This window comes from Capsicum annuum, chromosome 10, assembly GCF_002878395.1.
Source record: "Capsicum annuum cultivar UCD-10X-F1 chromosome 10, UCD10Xv1.1, whole genome shotgun sequence".
Lineage (NCBI taxonomy): Eukaryota > Viridiplantae > Streptophyta > Magnoliopsida > Solanales > Solanaceae > Capsicum > Capsicum annuum.
The window spans coordinates 203,533,524-203,553,122 of NC_061120.1; the positions used below are offsets into that span (position 1 = coordinate 203,533,524).

General features: G+C 33.9%; 1 protein-coding gene and 1 pseudogene across 1 annotated transcript; both read right to left on the reverse strand.

Moving 5' to 3' along the window:
* Nucleotides 1-952: 952 nt before the first annotated feature.
* LOC107843569 (pentatricopeptide repeat-containing protein At2g32630) lies at nt 953-4,611 on the reverse strand. Its single transcript, XM_016687881.2, has one exon. It carries the CDS (start codon nt 4,469-4,471, stop codon nt 2,561-2,563), a length of 1,911 nt encoding a protein of 636 aa, XP_016543367.2. The 5' UTR covers nt 4,472-4,611; the 3' UTR covers nt 953-2,560.
* Nucleotides 4,612-12,536: 7,925 nt separating this feature from the next.
* LOC124887869 lies at nt 12,537-16,087 on the reverse strand (annotated as a pseudogene).
* Nucleotides 16,088-19,599: the final 3,512 nt, after the last annotated feature.

A 19,599-nucleotide genomic window follows, 5' to 3' on the forward strand; every position in this document is an offset into this window, starting at 1 on the left:
AGTCTGTCAGGAGGAGAAACCTACTTAGCACTTGAAACTCAATGATTCTTGTCTTGACATATTTAACAATATCTGAGTGTTCCTCTTCACTTTTGGTTGTATTGGTGTAGAGAACCAAACTGTGTTTTCTTCTTGAGGGAAACAGAGAATAGTAGTTAGTAACTAAAATCATGTAATTAGTGGGCAATGGTAATTAATGTAGAATGGACAAAAAATGGAGTAATTGAATATGCAGTCTTTTCTCCACTGGGCTTCTGAATATCTGTTCAATAAAGTAATAACCTGTTATCTGCTACACAATTTACCAGCATACAAATGGTAGTGGAGATATCTCATATAGCTAATATAACATGATCCCATGATGATACAAAAAGTTGGAGCTACTAGGCATTCAGATAATTCTTTTTTTAGGGTTGCAAATGTTCTGTGGAAGGAACTCCACTTAAATTTTAGTATTCCAGAAGATTATAAAGATGTTCCAAACAAATTTGTGACAAACAGAACTTCATGCTTCGTTTCTTTCAAGAGTTACAGACAGCTTCAGGAAGGATTATGAAAGTAGAATATAAAAAACAAGTAGGAGAAAGTCGCATATATGGCCAGTTTATCACTTGTCTGATGAAATACAAGGAACCCAACACTGTAAATCAGCAGAGAGTGTTGGCGACTTTGACGAAGTGTGCTTGGATGATATCCATGTGAAGGAAGAAAGGTCATCGCCATATTAACTTACTAACAATTAAACTTGATGCTGCATAGATATTGTGCTCAAAAGCCACAATGATGAGAGTTTCCACATGATATCTATTACAACACAACGCATAGCTGATTTTTTTGTTTTTCCATCATCTTGTACAAGGAATACATATCACAATGGTCTCTATTCTTTTTTTTATTTTTTTAAAAAAAGTAATGATATTATATCAATGGAGAACAGCACTAAGAATTATAGTGTGTGAAAGGCCTCAATCATATCTAGCATGAGATCTACATCATTTACAATGGCCATTTTGCACCAGAAAACTAGCAAAGAAATACAACTTTGTTTAGAGCTATGTATGAGTCTATGTTTACCTTCAAAAATTCTATTGTTTCTTTACATCAAAATTGTCCGCCAAATGACAATCGGGACAATATTCAAAGCTTTTGTCACTTCCTATTAAGACCACCTCTTCTGCAGCTATGTAAGGAATCCATAATTGAGTGAGGCATTTGTTCACGACAGGTCCAAAATGGCAAAAACATGCTCCAAATCTAATAAATGATCTTCAGGGTTCTCTTCACAGACGGACCACCAGCTACAAAGTTGCATTCCTCTTCTCTGAAGATTTGATTGAGCGAGGCATGCTTTCTTAGCCACAAGTCATGGAAAACAAGAAACCGCCAAAGGTGCCTTATCGTGCCAAATCTTCCTCCAAGGCCAAAGATGGGTGTTGGAGGAAGTAAAGACATGTAGCAAGACTTGATACAGAAGATTCCACCAGAACAATACCTCCAGATAATTGAGTCATCCTTGTGTTGATAGAGGACGATGGTGCTATGGAACTGTAACAGAGAACAAAATCTTGCAGATTCCTAATCATTTAAATTCCTTCTCAATAACAGATTCCATCCTGAGTATCAGAGACATCAGCGATGGAAGCATTGCGAAGAGAGGAAATGTTGTAAATGTCTTGAAAAAGAACCCTTCAAAGGAGAATGCCCAATCCATGCATCTTGCCAAAATCTGATCTTTCTACCATACCCAACTGAGACTCCAACATTCAACAGAAACCTGCTCCAGAAGGATTGTATATGCACCACTCCAGAACCATGAAAAGCATTTGAAACCTTGGTGTGCCAGGGACTATCCAGAGTTAAATTATGAGGATAACTGCACTAATATCACATGATTGTTGCTCAAGAACAATCCAACTTCTTAACCACATTATGTTTTTGGTAAAAGCTTGCCCCTTGTATAAATTAAGATTAGAACTAAGCCACTCAGCCAAAAAACATGACATGACCTACAAACTTGCCATCGTCCACCAGCATCTCCACGGTGTCACACTTCTTTTTCTTCTGATTCTTCCATTCCCAAGAAAATATTGCACTAGACGACAAAGGAAGCAATATACTAAGGAAAAAACGCGTAAACTAGCAAATATTTTGAACCAAATGCCTCCGAAGTTTGAGACAATACACTAGGTTGTGGTTTTCTCATTATGACCACGTAACAAGATAGAACGTATCTTCTAAGACCATAAACTAAGCCATTGTGCTAAAATCCAAGCAGCTTAAATCTGACTATTTGAACAGTACCTTTGCTCTTTCTTGAATCTTATGTAAATGTCATATCTTGAGATTATGGCGGACCATGTCCAAGCAACATAAGATCTGCAATAACAAGCAAAAACCAAAGCACACTGAATCTCCAAGAATGTCTGCAATAATATTCCTTTTCATGTAGAACACCTGGAGGATATAATGAACAATCTGTTATATCTCTAATTAGCTAAATCTGATTTACTGAAGTTCACAATTACAAGTCCCTCGAACAACTGCACATACTAAATGAACGTCAACCATGAAGACTGCCCACAAGAGCAGAATATGTGCTAGCATCAGGTTTAAGGCCGGCCTCTATCATCTCATCATATAATCTGAAGGCTTCATCCGATCTGCCCTCTTTTGATAAGCCAGAAATCATTGCTGTGTAAGTCACCACGTTTGGAACTACACCCTCTCTAGGCATCTCGTTGAAAAGTTTCAGAGCATCATCTACCTTCCCTGATATGCATTCCCCATGTACAAGTGAGGTGTATGTATAGACATCAGGTATCAGGCCCTTACATTCCATAACAGTCTTTAGCTTATATGCTTCCTTCATCATACCCTTCTTGCAATAACCATCTATCAAGGTATTATACGTTGTTGTATTAGGCTTAACTCCCTTAGTTTCCATCTCATGAAGTATCCTTTTTGCCTCAACAAAATTTCCTTCCTTAGTATAAATACCGATCAAAGTTGTATAAGCAACTTCATTTGGAGCTACGCCTCGATCCACCATTGAGAACAACCACGTCTTTGCTTCCTCACGCCGATCTAACTTACACAATCCAGTGGCAATTATGTTATAAACATATACATTAGACTCATACCCTTTGCCCTCCATAATTTTCTGCATCCTCCACGCTTCATCTACATTACCTTGCTTACAGTAACCATCCATCATTGTATTAAATACAACTTGATTTATGTCAATCCCCTTACTTTGCATCTCATTAAGTAAAACTTCAGCTGCTTTCATCTGTCCAGCCTTGCACAAACAATTTATCAAAGCTCCATATGTGTGAGCATTCGGAACTAGGCCCTTGTCCACCATTTCATCAAACAATGAAAATGCCCTTTTAGCATTACATAACCTGCTACAGCCACTAATCATAGAGGTGTATAAATGAACATCTGCCTCTACCCCTTTCCCTTCTATTTCCCTAAACAATCTCTCGACCTCTTTAACATTCCCAAAATTACAATAACCGTCAATCAAAAGAGTATAACTAGTCACATTTAGATCAAAACCCTCTTTCTCCATTGTCATCAAAACCTCCTTCACACCCACAAAATCTTGTTTCTTCATAAAAGCATCTAACAATGTATTATAAGTATACACATTTGGTTTCACCCCTTTACTAACCATTTCATCCACGACTTTTCTCGCCTTCCTAACCTCTCCTACTTTACACAACGCGTCAACAACCATCGTCATTGAATAAACCGTAATCCTCACATCAAACTCAACCATCTTGTCGAAAAACTCAATCAACAACTCATATTCTTTTCCCCTTTTCATAGCAAGCAAATAAACCATACAAGACCTATAATCTATAACAAACCCCTCATTCCTCATATACTCAAAAACCTCTAAACCTTCCTTAAACCTCATATTATCAACATAAACCCTAAACAACATATCAAGAATCTTCCCCATGACTTTATGTTCAACATGATTCTCACTAGGAAAGGCCGAACCACAAGGGTCTATCTTATGCGGCCTTATCCCACATTTCTGCAAGAGGTTGTTTCCACAACTCAAACCCCTACACAAGGAAACTATCTCCAAAAAGGGTCTCCTTAAAGCATCATTAGCAACAACATTATTCAACACATTCTTGGATTCAGCAAACTTCCTAGCAGTAAACAAGCGCAAAAACAATACTATATATGACTCAAGATTGGGTTTTTGGTGGTTAATACATTGATTTTCTTGTAAAAATTTGAAGAATGTTAAACAAGATTGTGTAGGGACTAATGGGTTGGAAAGAACAAGATGGGTTATTTGAGGATTTATGTAGGAAATTAAAGATGGAGGGATTTTCTTGTTTGTAGAATTGAGGTTTATTAGAGTACTGCAGACTAATTTGGCAATTTCTTGATTTGTTTTTTTGGGAAAAAGATGTTTTGCTGTTTGGTAAAACTTTGGAGTTGACATTTTTGAGCATAAAGATTTGATTTTTACTAAATGGGGTTTATGGGTTTAAGGAGATTTAGCGGAGGAATGTAAGTCTATAACATTTTTTCCAGCGAGGTTTTAGAAATGGGGGAAGACAGGCGTTAACTGAATTTTAGCTCTTTCTCACCCCGTCCAATACTCGTATAATATTATTTTTTTATATATAATAAATATAATATCTTGACAAGTATATAAAAAAAAATAGTATAAATTATTCATTAATTTTTTAAATTGAATAAGTATAATTAAATATTTATTTTAATTTATAGTATAGTAAACAAATAAAAATATATGGAGAAAGTATATGATTTTGAAAGAGTTGAATTTGGACCAAATATTATGGAGAAAAACCAATAGGGAAAAAGATACTGTCTAGCATTTTTAAAAATAAATAGTTCCAATTTATTATTTTTTTAAAAAAATGGTCAGTGGGTATATTATTTTCACTTTATAGTCATTTCCTAATTTAGATCATTTTGGCTCATGTAGTTCATATAAATTATTGGTACAATACAGATATAGTTTTCAACTTGGGTCATTCAACCCTTTTAAAAATATCTCAATTTTCTTTTTTTGCTATAAATTTTTTAACTGAAAAATATTTTTTTTAATAATTTACAAACAAGAATTAAATATAATTATATAAAAATGATATAATTGTTATATAAAATATGTATCTATATAAGATATATGTATAGAAATTGTATAGTTCTATTAAATATGTATATGTATAAAATATATATAAAAAATATATAGTAAGTGTATAAAAATTATATAATTATTGTATAATATGTGTAAAAAAAATACAATTATTATATAAATTGAGTATCAAAACTATATAATTTTCGTATAGAATATTTATATGTATAAGATATGTATAAAAACTGTATAAAATGTGTGTAAAAACGGTATAAAACAAGCCAACAAATTGAAATGGCTAGAAAGTGAAATTTAAATTTTATAATCATTTTCGTGAAAATAGTTTAATTTGAAGTGTCATTTCTGTTTTTTCCCAAACGATATCATCCCCCAGGTCTTGCAATAGGATCCTAACAAATTACCATGATCAATAATACAAACCAGGACGAACCAACCTCAAAAGGTAGTTATTAAGGTGTAGGGAGCCTAATATTATATAAGTTTATAAATAGTAAATATTTATACGCACTTGGGGTATATATTAAGTCAATACATGCATGTCATGTGTTCGAATCTAGATTTCATGTTATTTAACCATAATTAATTAACATATATTCCACTTAATTAAATAACTTAACCATAATAAATTACATTGATTGATATAAACATCGGGTGCGGACAAACTTTTACCTATTATAAGTCTTACGTCAAATTCTCATCAATCCAATCGACGTAGAACTCAAGTCACATGTCTTGTAATAGGATCATGTACTTTCCTCATCTTTATTAATTAATTTCTTATTATTGATTTTTAATTTTTTGTGTGGGAAGGAAATCTTGAATTCGTGTTCGTCCCTCCTGACCTACAAGAAGGTTAGTCATTTTCTTTTAGCAAGAGATCTCACTTCCTTTGTGATTCCCAAGTCATACAAAATTCATAAATAATCATAAATAATACAAATGTCATTATTTCACATCACATAATATTTCTAAATAAAGCATAAGAATTTCCAAAATAGAATAACTCTGTTCATGGTATGAACTTTGTTAATACAAACCAGGACGAACCAACCTCAAAAGGTAGTTCATACCTCTGCTTCGAAATTCTTGAATAACTCTGTTCTATCTCTCCCTCATAACGAACGAACAAAATAGTGAGGCTGCACCCCAGTAATACACTCCCTTCATGGTATGAACTTTGTTGATTCTGCACTCGTCAAGGTAAAGTAAACGGTGAGTAGATGGTAAGGTAAAGATCCGCTTGGGTTTGAGTAGACACAGCATATATAGCCATGCTCTACTTACAGAACTTTCAACATCATCTTCACCTTCTCGTAACTCAACATCTTCAACTCTTCCTTCTCTTTCAACAATCTATTCAGGGTTTACAGTTCCCCATTTTACTCAACTATAACTGAATCTTCTTAGTATACCTTTATCTGAAAAAGTTGACATGAGCACTAGTATCAATTTGATGCTATATTTTGCAACATCTCACGACTAGTGGTCTTGGGCTCGTGCAAAGATTCTCATGTTCAAAGCAGCACGTAGGTAAGGCATGTAAAGCGTTTGTTTCGGGCTCTCAAAATTTTGAGGCCTCAAAATTTTTAATAGTGAATTTTATAATTTCAACTTCACTTGAAATAATAATGAAGATTATGAAATACGTCTACAAAAATAATCTAAAAGAGAAAAAGCTATCTAATTTTACCAGAAATATTTTAGAAATATGAATTAAGCAATTCATACTTTATATTAATAAATAAAGTTTTTAAAAAACATCCAAGTTAATGTATTGCAAACAAATAACTAATATCTTAGTAACTAGTATTAATCTTTACTTTTATTAATGATTATATTAACATATGAAGTTAAAAGGTTACGTGTCTTTTTAAAATACTGCATAAAAAATAGGGGGAAGGACAAAAATAACACCTAAAATAAAATAATTCTATAAAATTAGCACCCAAATTTGTAATACCCGTAAATAGCCACTCGCGAGTCACGTTATAAATCCGCTAAATAGCCTCTCCTCACTCGCATATGATTAACTGCATATAACGGGAAAATACAAGAAAAATTCAAATTACAACTTTACCTTCTTTCCTTTTCAGTCACAAATTCCTTTCCCTTCAAACACTTAATTCTCCGTTCATTACCTTTTCTGATACTCATCTTTACCTTTTACATTCCACAACCTTCTGTATAAATCTCTAAAAATTTGCTCAAAATTGATACAAAAAATGGCTACAACTTCTGTTTTAGTACCAATAATGATCAAATATGGAGGTGAATGGATATCTGAGGTTGAATGTCAAAATTTCATCATCAATGGAGTTTTGTTCGATTTTGCCTTTACTTATGATGTATTTGTTGTTGAATTGTATAAACAGTTGAATATAGATCCAACTAAAGGATTATTGAATATCAAATACATTGTCACAGTAGGATCTATGCCTATATACAATGACATAAGTGTCAAATTGTATATGCAGATGAAGAAAAAAAGTCTCAATATCAATGAGTATCCATTGTGTATCACTCATCCCTGTCAAATTTTCAGCTGGTGAATTATCAGATCCTATATAGATTGTCGAAGCAAATCACTTTCCTGCCATTGAAAATGATTTCGCTGAGGAACACTTGGAAGATGAAACAAAGCCTATCATAATTGATCCTCTTTATAGGGATTTTAAAGAGGGGTAAATGTATTGGGATAAAAATACAATAACTAGCGTTATGAAGCATCATGCAATCCGACATAGATTTCAATTTAAGGTCAAAAGATCATCAACATCAAGGTATGAGTCTACACAAAAACAGTATCGATTTAACATATATAGTATTATGTGGTGTATGTACTATCTGAATGTGGTATTAAACTGTATCAAACTAGTATATAATAGTATCAATTGAGTATCAATGTGGTTTTTATGTGGTCTGTGTACTTTCCAAATGTGGTATTAAATTATATCAATCTAGTATAAAATAGTATCAATTGAGTATCAATATGGTTTTTATGTGGCATATGTACTGTCTGAATGTGGTATTAAACTGTATCAAACTAGAATATAATAGTATCAACTGAGTATCAATGTAGTTTTTATGTGGTATATGTACTGTCTGAATGTGGTATTAAACTGTATCAAACTAGTATATAATATTATCGATTGAGTATCAATGTGGTTTTTATGTGGTATATATCCTATATATAGTATAAAAGTGTATAAATCTGGTATAAAATAGTATCATCTGGTTATAGATACTACATATGCAAGGATGTAAGCTGTATGTTATGTAATGGACTAAAATTCAATAATCTTTTTTATTTCTCATCAAATAAATGACATTTTTTTTTATCTTATTTGCAAGTAAGAAACCTACATTATCTCTTTATAAAAGACTTCTTTTCTAGTAAGAAAATAGAATGTATCAACAACTTTGAATCAAGAAGGTCAAAAATGGATTTACCCTGCTTACTGCTTGTGACACCTTTATGAAGTTTTATCTACAGAGGACTTAAAATGATAGATGTTGGGTGGGTTACTAAGGATTTCATTTCCAACAAGGAATCGTGTGTGGATAAAAAGGTACAACATTGGTTTTTGCCCATTGATCGGCTAAGGTTTGATTGGTAGCAATGTTGTTAGTGAGTTCATTTGGGACCATGACTGAAACTTGAAGGTCGGTGCCTTTAAAAGCTTTAAGGAGTTTTGAATTTGCATCATAAATTATGAATCTTTTTCCTTTGAAACCTTTTATTAAGTCAACTGATTTTGTTGGTATAGTGAAGTTGTTCCCAAGTTGTCTGTAGCATATTCCAACCTCAGATGAGATTTCTGCACCTATAATTTACAAGTAGTAGAACTGACTGAGTTACTGTAAGTAAAATATTTAAATAGAACTAGCATTATTTTGTAGAAATGTATTAATACAGGTACTATCTGCAATGTGCGAATGAAAAATATTAGTGGACTTTTCGATCTTCAAGTCAAAAAGAGCCAAAGGTCTTCATGGTGACAAGATTCTTTGATGTTCACACCTGTGCAATTGCAGAGAGAATGCTTTCACAATGTCATGCTACTTCATTGACCATTGCTGAAATGGTACAAAACAAGTATCTAAATCTAAAATCATCATTCACCCCCGCAGAGATCATGGATGAAATGAGAAACAGTCATGGGATCAGAATGAACTACAAAAAGGTGTACAGAACAAAAGAAAAGGCAATTGAACTAGTCAGAGGTTTCCTGCATGAATCATATGTTAATTTGCCAGTTTACTTGTATATGGTAAATACAATCAATCTAGGTTTGTATACAAGACTACGCAAGATAGAGGACAATCACTTTTTGTATGCTTTTATCGCATTGAATGCATCCATTAAAGGATCGGAATATTGTATGCCAACAATAGTTGTTGATGGTACTTTCTTTAAATCAGCGTACCGGGGGACCATGTTGTGTGCTAGCATTCTTGATACAGCAGGTCAGTTTAATGATATTTTTTTAGATACAATAGTACTTCCTTAAAGAAGTAGAAATTAAGCTTTTTAATACAATTATAAATTTCAAAAGCTTAATATGCGTTATTCATACTAGTCTAAGATGTTTCACTTTTTTCACTTGCATAATCAGGGAAAATTCTACCATTATAATATTCTATTGTGGATTCTGAAAATAATGCTTCATGGAGTGGTTTTTTAGTATGTTTAAAATAGCATATGGTGAAAGAGAAAATATGTCCATAGTATCTGATCGGCGTGAAAGCATATTAAAGGTTGCTGCAAAGGTATATCCAAATAAAGCTCATTGTATATGCATCTATCACCTATGGAACAACATCAAAGAAAAATTCAAGAGGAATCAGAAGGAGCTAAAGGGAATCTTTTTTTGTAATGGCTCGTACTTACATAAAGGCAGATTTTGATCGACTAATGGAAGATGCCGACAAAATCGACGAGAGGCTGAGGCCTTAGCTATTTGAAATTGGCTATGAAAAATGGTCCATAGCACATTCAAATACCAATAGATCAATAGTGATGACTTCGAATATTGCAGGATCGCTGAATTCAACAAATAGAGAGGCAAGAGAACTGCCAGTAAAGAAACTGCTACAATTCATGATGGATTTGGTAATGAAATGGAATAATGGAAACAGAATGAATGCATAGGCAACATTTACTAAATTGGGAAACAAGTACAACACAATAATGAGGGAAATTTTTTTTTTTATCAAATAAAATAAAGGTAAAGAAACTGTATTGTTATTTGTATTTTATACTGACATTACTGTCGTATGATACAAATGCTTAATGTTTTGTTGTATATTACAGGTAATGGCTTCTACCAGTTATGTGTATGTTGTGATTGATGAAATTCAAAAGTGAAGCATTGTGTGTATGCGTGAAAAAAAATATAGCTGCCTACAATTTCAGGTTGATGGAATCCCATGTCCTCATGTTATGGCTATATTGAGTTACACTAATGTGAATGTACAATCCTACTGTGCAGCTTATTACACAAAATAAAACTATTTGAAAGCCTATGAATTTCCAGTTGTTCTACTTCCTGATGAATCAATGTGGCACATTCCAATAGAAGTATTGGATATCATAGTACTATCACCAATCTGGAAGCCGAGACCAGGTAGACCAAAGAATAGCAATCAAGGCAAAGGCATTATGGACTACATATCTTCACAGAAAGTATCATGTGGACGGTATGAAAAGGTTGGACACAATCAAAGAACCTGCGCAAATGCCCCAACAAGAATTTAACAAGATATTCTTATAGTTCCTCTTTTCTTTTTTCAAATAGGCCAGTTCATTCTAGATTGCAAAACATATACAGGAATTGATTTCACATTTTGAGATGAAATGTGAAAAGTTGTCTACTTTTACATGAAACGTAATAGATAATGCCTAAGCTTTTACATTTTAAACTTCCTAGTTGATTGCTAATGAAATATTTTGACATTATATGGATTTCAACTTCGACTTTTCATTGTCTTTAAGATATCTTTTTGATGAATTTATTTAGTGTTCTGTCATTGTACTTCCAAAGTCTATCTAAACATTTGAGTTCATACATTATTCCCAAAATGAGTTTCTTTGTATATAGTTTGAACATCAATTTGCTTAAGAAAATTGAGTATCAATGTTGTTTTTTATGTAGTGTATGTACTTTCTGAATGTGGTATTAAAATGTATCAATATAGTATAAAATTATCCAATAATATGTTGTTGGGAGATGAATTGTTCAATAATCTTTGATTCTTGACAGTGTATCTTTCTGAAACGAGGAAGTTGGGACTGCTTGAGTTCCCTCCTTATCGAATGTTTGTCTTGGATGAACTTCGAGAGGCCATAAATAACTTTGATATATCAAATCTAATTGGTGCAAGCTCCAGTGGGTAGGTATTATGCATTTCCTTACTGAATACCGTAAGACTATTTGAACAATGTTAATTCATATGTACTGTTTTGTAGTTCATTCCTCAGTTCTCTTGCATCTATTGTGAGTACTAATTGTGCTTTTCTGCATCCTGAATAATAGATTTACAAAGGGCGACTTACAGATGGTGTTGTGGTTGCTATAAGAAGCATAAGAATGAGAAAGAGGCAAAGCGTCCAGTCCTATACTAATCAACTAGGGTGTATTTCAAAGATCATATAATACCATTTAGATAGTACTATTGGACACTGTTTTGAATGCAATCAAGATGACTCGAGTGTAAGCCAGATATGTTTAGTCTTGAAAATTGTATATCTAGTAGTCTGTCATTGTACTTGCAAAGTCTATATAAACATTTGAGTTTATACATTATTCCCAAAAGGAGTTTCTTTGTATATAGTTTGAAACTAAATGCTCTAACTCGTTCCCACCGTGCTTCAAGAACACCTTATGATAATGTCACACACATAAATTTTGGAGGTGTTCGGATGATCAATTTGTAAGTTGGAGAGTGTACTAACACAATGGAGACCAGTGTACTAACATATAGCTGATTCCAACTTGTTTGGGTCTGAGACGTAGTTGTTGCAGCTAATAGCTCGATCACAATGAAGTCTACTTCAAGAACACGAAGCAAAATGATGTCTAATATAATTTGGGCATAATACATAACCAGACGCTTAAACTTGACCTCAGTTTCAACTAGCAACTAAGCGAAATGACATCGCAACTTGGTTTCAACTAGCAACTAAATGCTCTAACTTGTACCTACTGCTTCATGGATGCCTTATGATAACGTTACACATAAATTTTAGAGGTGTCCAGATAGCTGGCGAATTAAGGTGTCTGGATGTGCATAGTCCAAGTTGGAGTGTTTATTTGCCAGTTGAAACCAATTAAACCGTTATCTATATAGTATGCCTATAGCTTATACTTCAGTTTCTGGGATACCGTCATCTGGGGTTAAAAGAACTGTGAGATAACATGGCAATCGAAGAAGAATTGCCTAGTTTAAGCGAGTACTTCTCCCAAAGGTCATAAAGTTCCATGGTTTTCTCATCCATGAATGGCGGAGTAGTTGGTGAAGGTAACTCTTCCTTTTTCTTGACAAGCATCTGTAATGCCTTAGACATGGATGGTCGTAACATTGGGATCTCTTGAGTGCACAAAAGTCCGACATGTAAGAGTTTCGTAACCTCATTTTTCATATTGATGGTATGGCTGTTCTGCAACATTAAGTTCGGATCAAATATTTCCTCCACTGTCCCGCGTTGAAAGTGCTCCCACGCTTGTTAAGTTCATCGAATAAAGTTAAGATCGATGGACAAGAATGTTTTTTGAAATTTAGTTCAAGAGAGAAGTGACTGATCGATCAGAACTTACAGTGGAAACTAAGTTGACTGTATATACGACGTTGTTTCTCTGGTTACTTTGTCTTCCGGTAACAATCTCAAGTAGAAGAACTCCAAAGCTGTAAACATCTTCCTTTTTTGTTAACTGACCGCGTGCTAAGTATTCTGGTTCCATATATCCTCTGTATATAAAGCGTAAACAATCCATTATTGCACCAGATTAATCTTTATGCAAAAAAATGAGAAGATGCGATGAAGAAATACTAACAATGTTCCGGCAATGGCAGTGCTTTGTGTGACTCTTGTCTTCTTAGAATGACCTGGCTAACCCAAAATTAGCAATCTTTGCACGGAACCTCGAGTCCAACAGGATATTGCTTGCTTTGATGTATCTGTGAATTATTCAAGTCTTTGTTTTCTCGTGAAGGTATATCAATCCTTATGTCGTTCCTATAATTATGTCGAATCTTCTCGGCCAGTATAGATCTTTACCTTTGATAGGGTCTTTCAGGTTATGTAAAAACAAACGATTAACTTGTTTGGACTGAGGCGTAGCTATTATTGTTACAGCGAAGTATGCTTACTTACCAAAGATGAAGAGATCAAGACTTTGGTTAGGGAGGAACTCATATACAAGAAGATTTTCTGATCCTGAGCAGCTGCAACCTAATAACCTTGTCAAATTCTTGTGCTCAACGCTGCTGACTATGTTAACCTCATTATAAAAATCTGTCGCTCTATGTGTGTTGTTGTAGAACAGCCTTTTGACAGCGATCTATCTACCATCTGCCAAAACACCCTATAACAAATCATGCCTCGTTATGGCAAATCGATGAATTCAAACACATAATTGCAATACATTCAGCCATTATGTACCTTATATATCGTGCCAAATCCACCTTGCCCGAGCTTGTTGGCCTCATCAAATCATCCCGTGGCTTTGTCAAGTGTCGAATACTTGAAGTTCAAGCTGATGTCTTGAAGGATCTCCACTAGTTTCTCAGCATCATTTGCACCTAACAAAATCGAATTTCCCAGGAAAAAAAGCACGAGTAAACCATAACGCCAGTTAATACTCTAAACTTGCCTTCGGTACAGTTGTGTGTGCATATCGTAAGGTATATCTGTTCATCATCGATATTCCAATGACTTCTCTAACTGATTTTGGCACAAAAGTATTTACCTTTTCTCTTCTTCTCAATTTGTTTGTTCTTCCAGACACCAATACCAATGAAAGCACCTACTCCTAAAACGATAACGAAACTAACAACAATGACAATGACTACAACTTTTCCTATAATATGGTGATTTAAAATTACGCATTCAGTCGATAAATCACAGGCAAACAAGGACTAAAAAAGGCGGGAAGTACCTCTTGATGACGAGCCTCCACTGGTCAAAATAGCATTGAGAAAATTTGTATCAAAATACCTCATGAAACATCTAATGTATAGAGCTCTACCTTCTAACCAAGGTAAGCATCCCAACATAGAGGTAGATGCATTTTGCAAATATGTTGTACAGGAGTTTGCGCTCAACATCTTCCATCAATCGGTGAGGACATAAGTTGTATTATTGGAAAAACCAGGCACTGACACTTGAGCACTCGCGGATCCATTATTACTCGGTGCATTTGGTACTGCTTGCTGAACTGCTCGCCTAGCGTTCTATGGGAACAATGTACTCTTTGTGGTCCTGTTTCGGCATACATGCATGTCCTCTGGACCTAAATATTGGTCATAAAAAGTGTAATTCTCCTTTCGCATAAAGCAGCCATCAAGATAAATTCGCTCTCCGTTATAGGGAAAGCACTGGGGCAGAATCGTTCGCGCTTCAGCGCATCACAAGGAACGATCGAGTAAGGAAAGATCACCATAGCATTGGGCAAGTCCATAGTTAGCGTCCGGTCCAGTACCCGTAACTGCAACTCCATATCCTCTAGTTCTCATTTGTTGGCTTATAGTTTTCATAACTCCAACAAAATTTGGGATGAAAGTCGTCTTATTAAGCTCGAGTGAGTTCCATATGTGATCTTGACTGTCTGAAATCTTGGTTCAGCCACTGATGTATTTGGTAGAAGTATAACCAACATAATAACAAAGACACTACATAAAATTAAAGAGTATGGTATCTCCATTTTGCTAGATGAACTGTACAACATAGAAAACATTGTGAGAGGACTAAGCAACCAAACCACAATAGCTACAAATCACTACGCAACAATCATTACCTACGATATATCACCAATCACAATTATCACCACCACCATCTATTAAATGAAAGAATTTAAACATATGGAGCAATAGCAGTTTAACTAAGCCGCTTTGTGGCAAATTAATTTGGCAAAGTATGAAAATTACTATACTTTCTGCAACAGTAACTGAGATATGACTAATCCAAATAATACACAAGAGGAAGTATAAATGATATCTTCATTTCAATGAAAGAAAATATACAGAAACCCCAGATGCATTTGGACCAGGATCTTCAAATAAAACCAATTGCAAGACCAGCTAGTTTATTGTCAACTAAGCAATGAAACACTTCCAATAGTATATCAAAAACATAAATGAAAACTAGGCAACTGTATCCCATCAAAAACACCAAGTAAACACTTCCAACAGTATATCAAAAACTTCAAAATATGTCAAAAACTACACTTGCAAGTTATCCTAAACTATTGTTGCTTTAGAAGATTAGTTTTTTTTTCAGTCTTTCAGTAGATTGATCGTTGCTGATTGCACGCTGCTTTTATTTTGTCTTTCCATATTGCCACAGTAATGCACCATATCGACTCTGTATGCTATCAATATCATCTAAACTTACAGGAATTTGAATGCCTTCAATCATGTACTCTGCAAAAGCAGCTGCAAAAACACCACAGTCCCTGCAACATATTTTCAAATGAGTATAATAATCAAAAAGAAAAAAAAGTGAAAGACTAGCAACAATATTAGTTTTTTAGTACTAATTTATGTGTTCTTCTGAGTTGGCAATACATCAACCATCCGAATATCAAACGAGTCAGCAGCTGCAATTCCATCACTTCTTTTATCCCAAAAATTAATAGAAGAAAGCAAGTTTGGTATCAATTCTGAATATACTGAAACAACTTTCTCAGTAACACGTCTATATCGTGCACCACGCATTGAATCATAAACATAAATACATTGGTCATTAAAGATAGACGAGCCAAATTCCAATGAAAGTTCTCAGAAATATTTATCAGAAACAAAACATTATCAATAGAATAGCACGGCACATTACACCTCATAACATATCCGAGGATATACTCAACAATTTCACTGTCCTCTTTAATAGTGGCAACATCTTTCCTCTTACCCAAAAACTTTGTATCAACCAATTAAACCAACAGTCAGTTGTTGTGAATGAACTTCCACCATCCAAAAGAGTGTACTTTGATTTATTTCGAAAGTAGTAAAAAAGTACATCAATATGTTGAAAAGTAAAGATAAAAGATCATTTTAATAAACTACATTACGTTGTCAGAATCAATAAAGAATATTTCAGTACTACTAAACTAGCAAACCATGATGGATAATAGACTTACTGAATCAATTAAAGGTACTTCTGCATATCCAAGTGTGTAGAACCATTCTTTTGTTTTAATCATGACAACACCAAAGTCAAAAGCATTTGCCAGATTATTAACAGATTACGAATAAATAGGACTGTAACAAAAGCATGACACAACATATTAGTTATGACATAAAATTGATAAAAATTTAAGCTACAAAAATTTAGAAAGAAAACACTTACTTTGAATTAAGTCGTAATGGCTTATCAACAAACTTGTTGAATGAAGACAACAACTTTATATCAAGAAATGGCTCTGTAATACTTATGATAAATGGATGTTTGATACTGAAGATGTGTTTTCTTGAAGGTCCTTTATCTATGCACTTAGTTGGTTGACCTTGAACATTGCTACAACCCAAATCAAACTTGGACAAGTATGGTGATTCACATATTGCAGCTGATTTTCTTATTCTACGAGGGACAACCTGTGTGTCATCCTAGATGACAGTTGATTTATCACCTACAGAAGTATCATCAACATTTTTTCTTACGCTTCCAATATCAACAAAAACTTCTGTAGCCACCAATGCAACACTTGTAGAGCCTAAATCTGTATCAATCTTCCCAAGAACTTTCTCAATCATAAAATGTTCACCAATTTTATCAGGTTGAGTATACTTTGATATTTCACTGTCCGGAACAACTGACCAATCAATTTCCTGACTATTCTCAATCAAATCTTTCATATACTGTATATTCTACTGAAAAATTGATTGCATAAACTTTGATACTTCATAATCAGGAAAATTAGACCAACTATCCTCAAAACTATTTTTAACCTTCTCTCCAATCTTATTACCACTTGGTGTAAATTTTAAAAAATTAAAATTTGAAAATGCACTCCATTCATCACCTATAATAGGTCTATCACCTGCATCTGTATCGATACGATCACCTACACCAACAGTTTTTTTTTTCCAATATCATCAACGATATTATCGCTTATGTGATCTCCAGCTACTACATCAATGTGATCACCTACATTAATATTTTCTTTTTCAACATCATCAACCAGATTAGCACTTAGTTTATTCCCAGCTTCTACATCAATACAATTATCAACACCAACATTTTTTTGTCCGACACTATCAACCACATTATCACTTACGTGATCAACCTTAGGTGTACCATCAGTTTGCCGTCCTACATTGTCAGACAAATTAATCTCTATAGGATTCCTGCATATGTATCATCATTTTTAAGCCCCACATTATGACCACTGTGATACTCGACAGACTGTTTTAAGAAGTTCAACCAAAAAAATATTAGTATAAAACTGTATATAAGTCTTATAAATCAAAAACAAAACAACAAGACAAATACCTTAGAACCCTCATTTATATGTAGTGTTTTAAAATTAGGTCAAATGACGATGTCATCAACTGTTTCATCGACAAAACCTCATCCTTTAGCTGAACATTTTCAAAATGGCAAACAAAAAAACTTCAATTTTTCATAATACTCAACTACAAAAAGGTGATATTAAATTTTTAAAACACTTAAACATACGAAATTCAAGTAGTTAGCAAAAGTTTCAACTCATTTTGAGAATTCACATGTATGTCTTCTCTCATATGTTCTTTTCTTGGATCAGATAAACCATCAGATTTCTTGAATGCAGTATGTTCCTTTTGGGGTACAGGCTCAAAAACAGGCAACTGAAGAATGCTCTTCTCAATACAAGTTGATTCAATATTGGTTAAAACCACCTATACAAACAAAAATTTAAAAGTTTTTAAAAGTAAATTAATAGTATAAGCAAAATACCATGTATATAAATACAAATAGTATAAGTACCTGCTCACGATGTATATCGCTAAAAGAAAACTTCACCTTCCTATAGTTTGATCTTACCGTCACCGACCAATTAAGTACCCGGGGCACACTATCTCTCACTCGAACAACAAGTTTATCGTTCGCATATGGACAACATTCATAAAACCAACATTGGAATGCCAAAGAGAAACCACCACGCCGATACATAGACTTTTGCTTATAAATCTGGTACTTCATTGAATCCAGCATATCAAGAAAACACAACTTTTCCCAGGGAAATGTCTCAAATTGACCAGACTCAACCAACAAAAAGTCATCCTTATTTATGAAGTCACCATACGTGATTGAAAATAGAAAACTATGAACGAAGTAAAGAATGACAATATGCAACGCGTCCCCATCAGATTGCCATTTTTTTCCCAAGAATTTTTTTTTCATCTCAAGCTTTGTAACTTTGGATTGATTTGGAAAATACAAGTTCATAAGGCGACTAGACTGGCTCAAATTACATGCCAATGTAACATCAAATGTACATTTTAAGCCACTTATAACAGCAAACTCGGATAGACCAAATTGCAACTTTGTCTCATTCACTTGAATCCATATCTCATCACTTCGGCTAGACAAAACTTTCCTAAGCAACATGCCATGTATCAACTGATTTTGAATGCAAACAGGTGGCAAATCTGAAAAATATCCAAAACAAGTGTTTCTGAACAAATCAAGTTGCACCTTAGTAAACTTATCTTTCAGTTCATTCACAATCGAGCAATTTGTATGCACACTAACATGAGTCATGTAATAATCACTTGGTCGAACAACAGAATCCCAAACCTGAAAAAAAATATATATTTCTAAATACATTAACACTATGCATTACATTGCACAAAACAACTACAATAACAACATTATACAAAGTAAGGTCTCACATTGCACACATATACGAAAAAAATACATTATATTTGCAAAAAAATATAGAATACCTCAAGATCTGACAAACTATAATTTGGTTTGGCAAGATGATCTAAAACTTTGTATTTTTTTTTTACGATACACCAACATCTTCACCATTTTTTTCCTATTTCATTTTTTTTCTTTGCACTAACAAACACACGTTCATCAACCTTCTCCTTCCCTTTTGAAATATCCTTTTCTTCATCTTTGCATGCACCTAAAAGCCTCTGACTCTGTGACAGAGTCATCCTATGGGATGAAGAAGGACTTTCCGACATAGATTTGCTCTTAGGTTGAGACTCTATTCTATCAATTTTCTTCTTCTTCATTT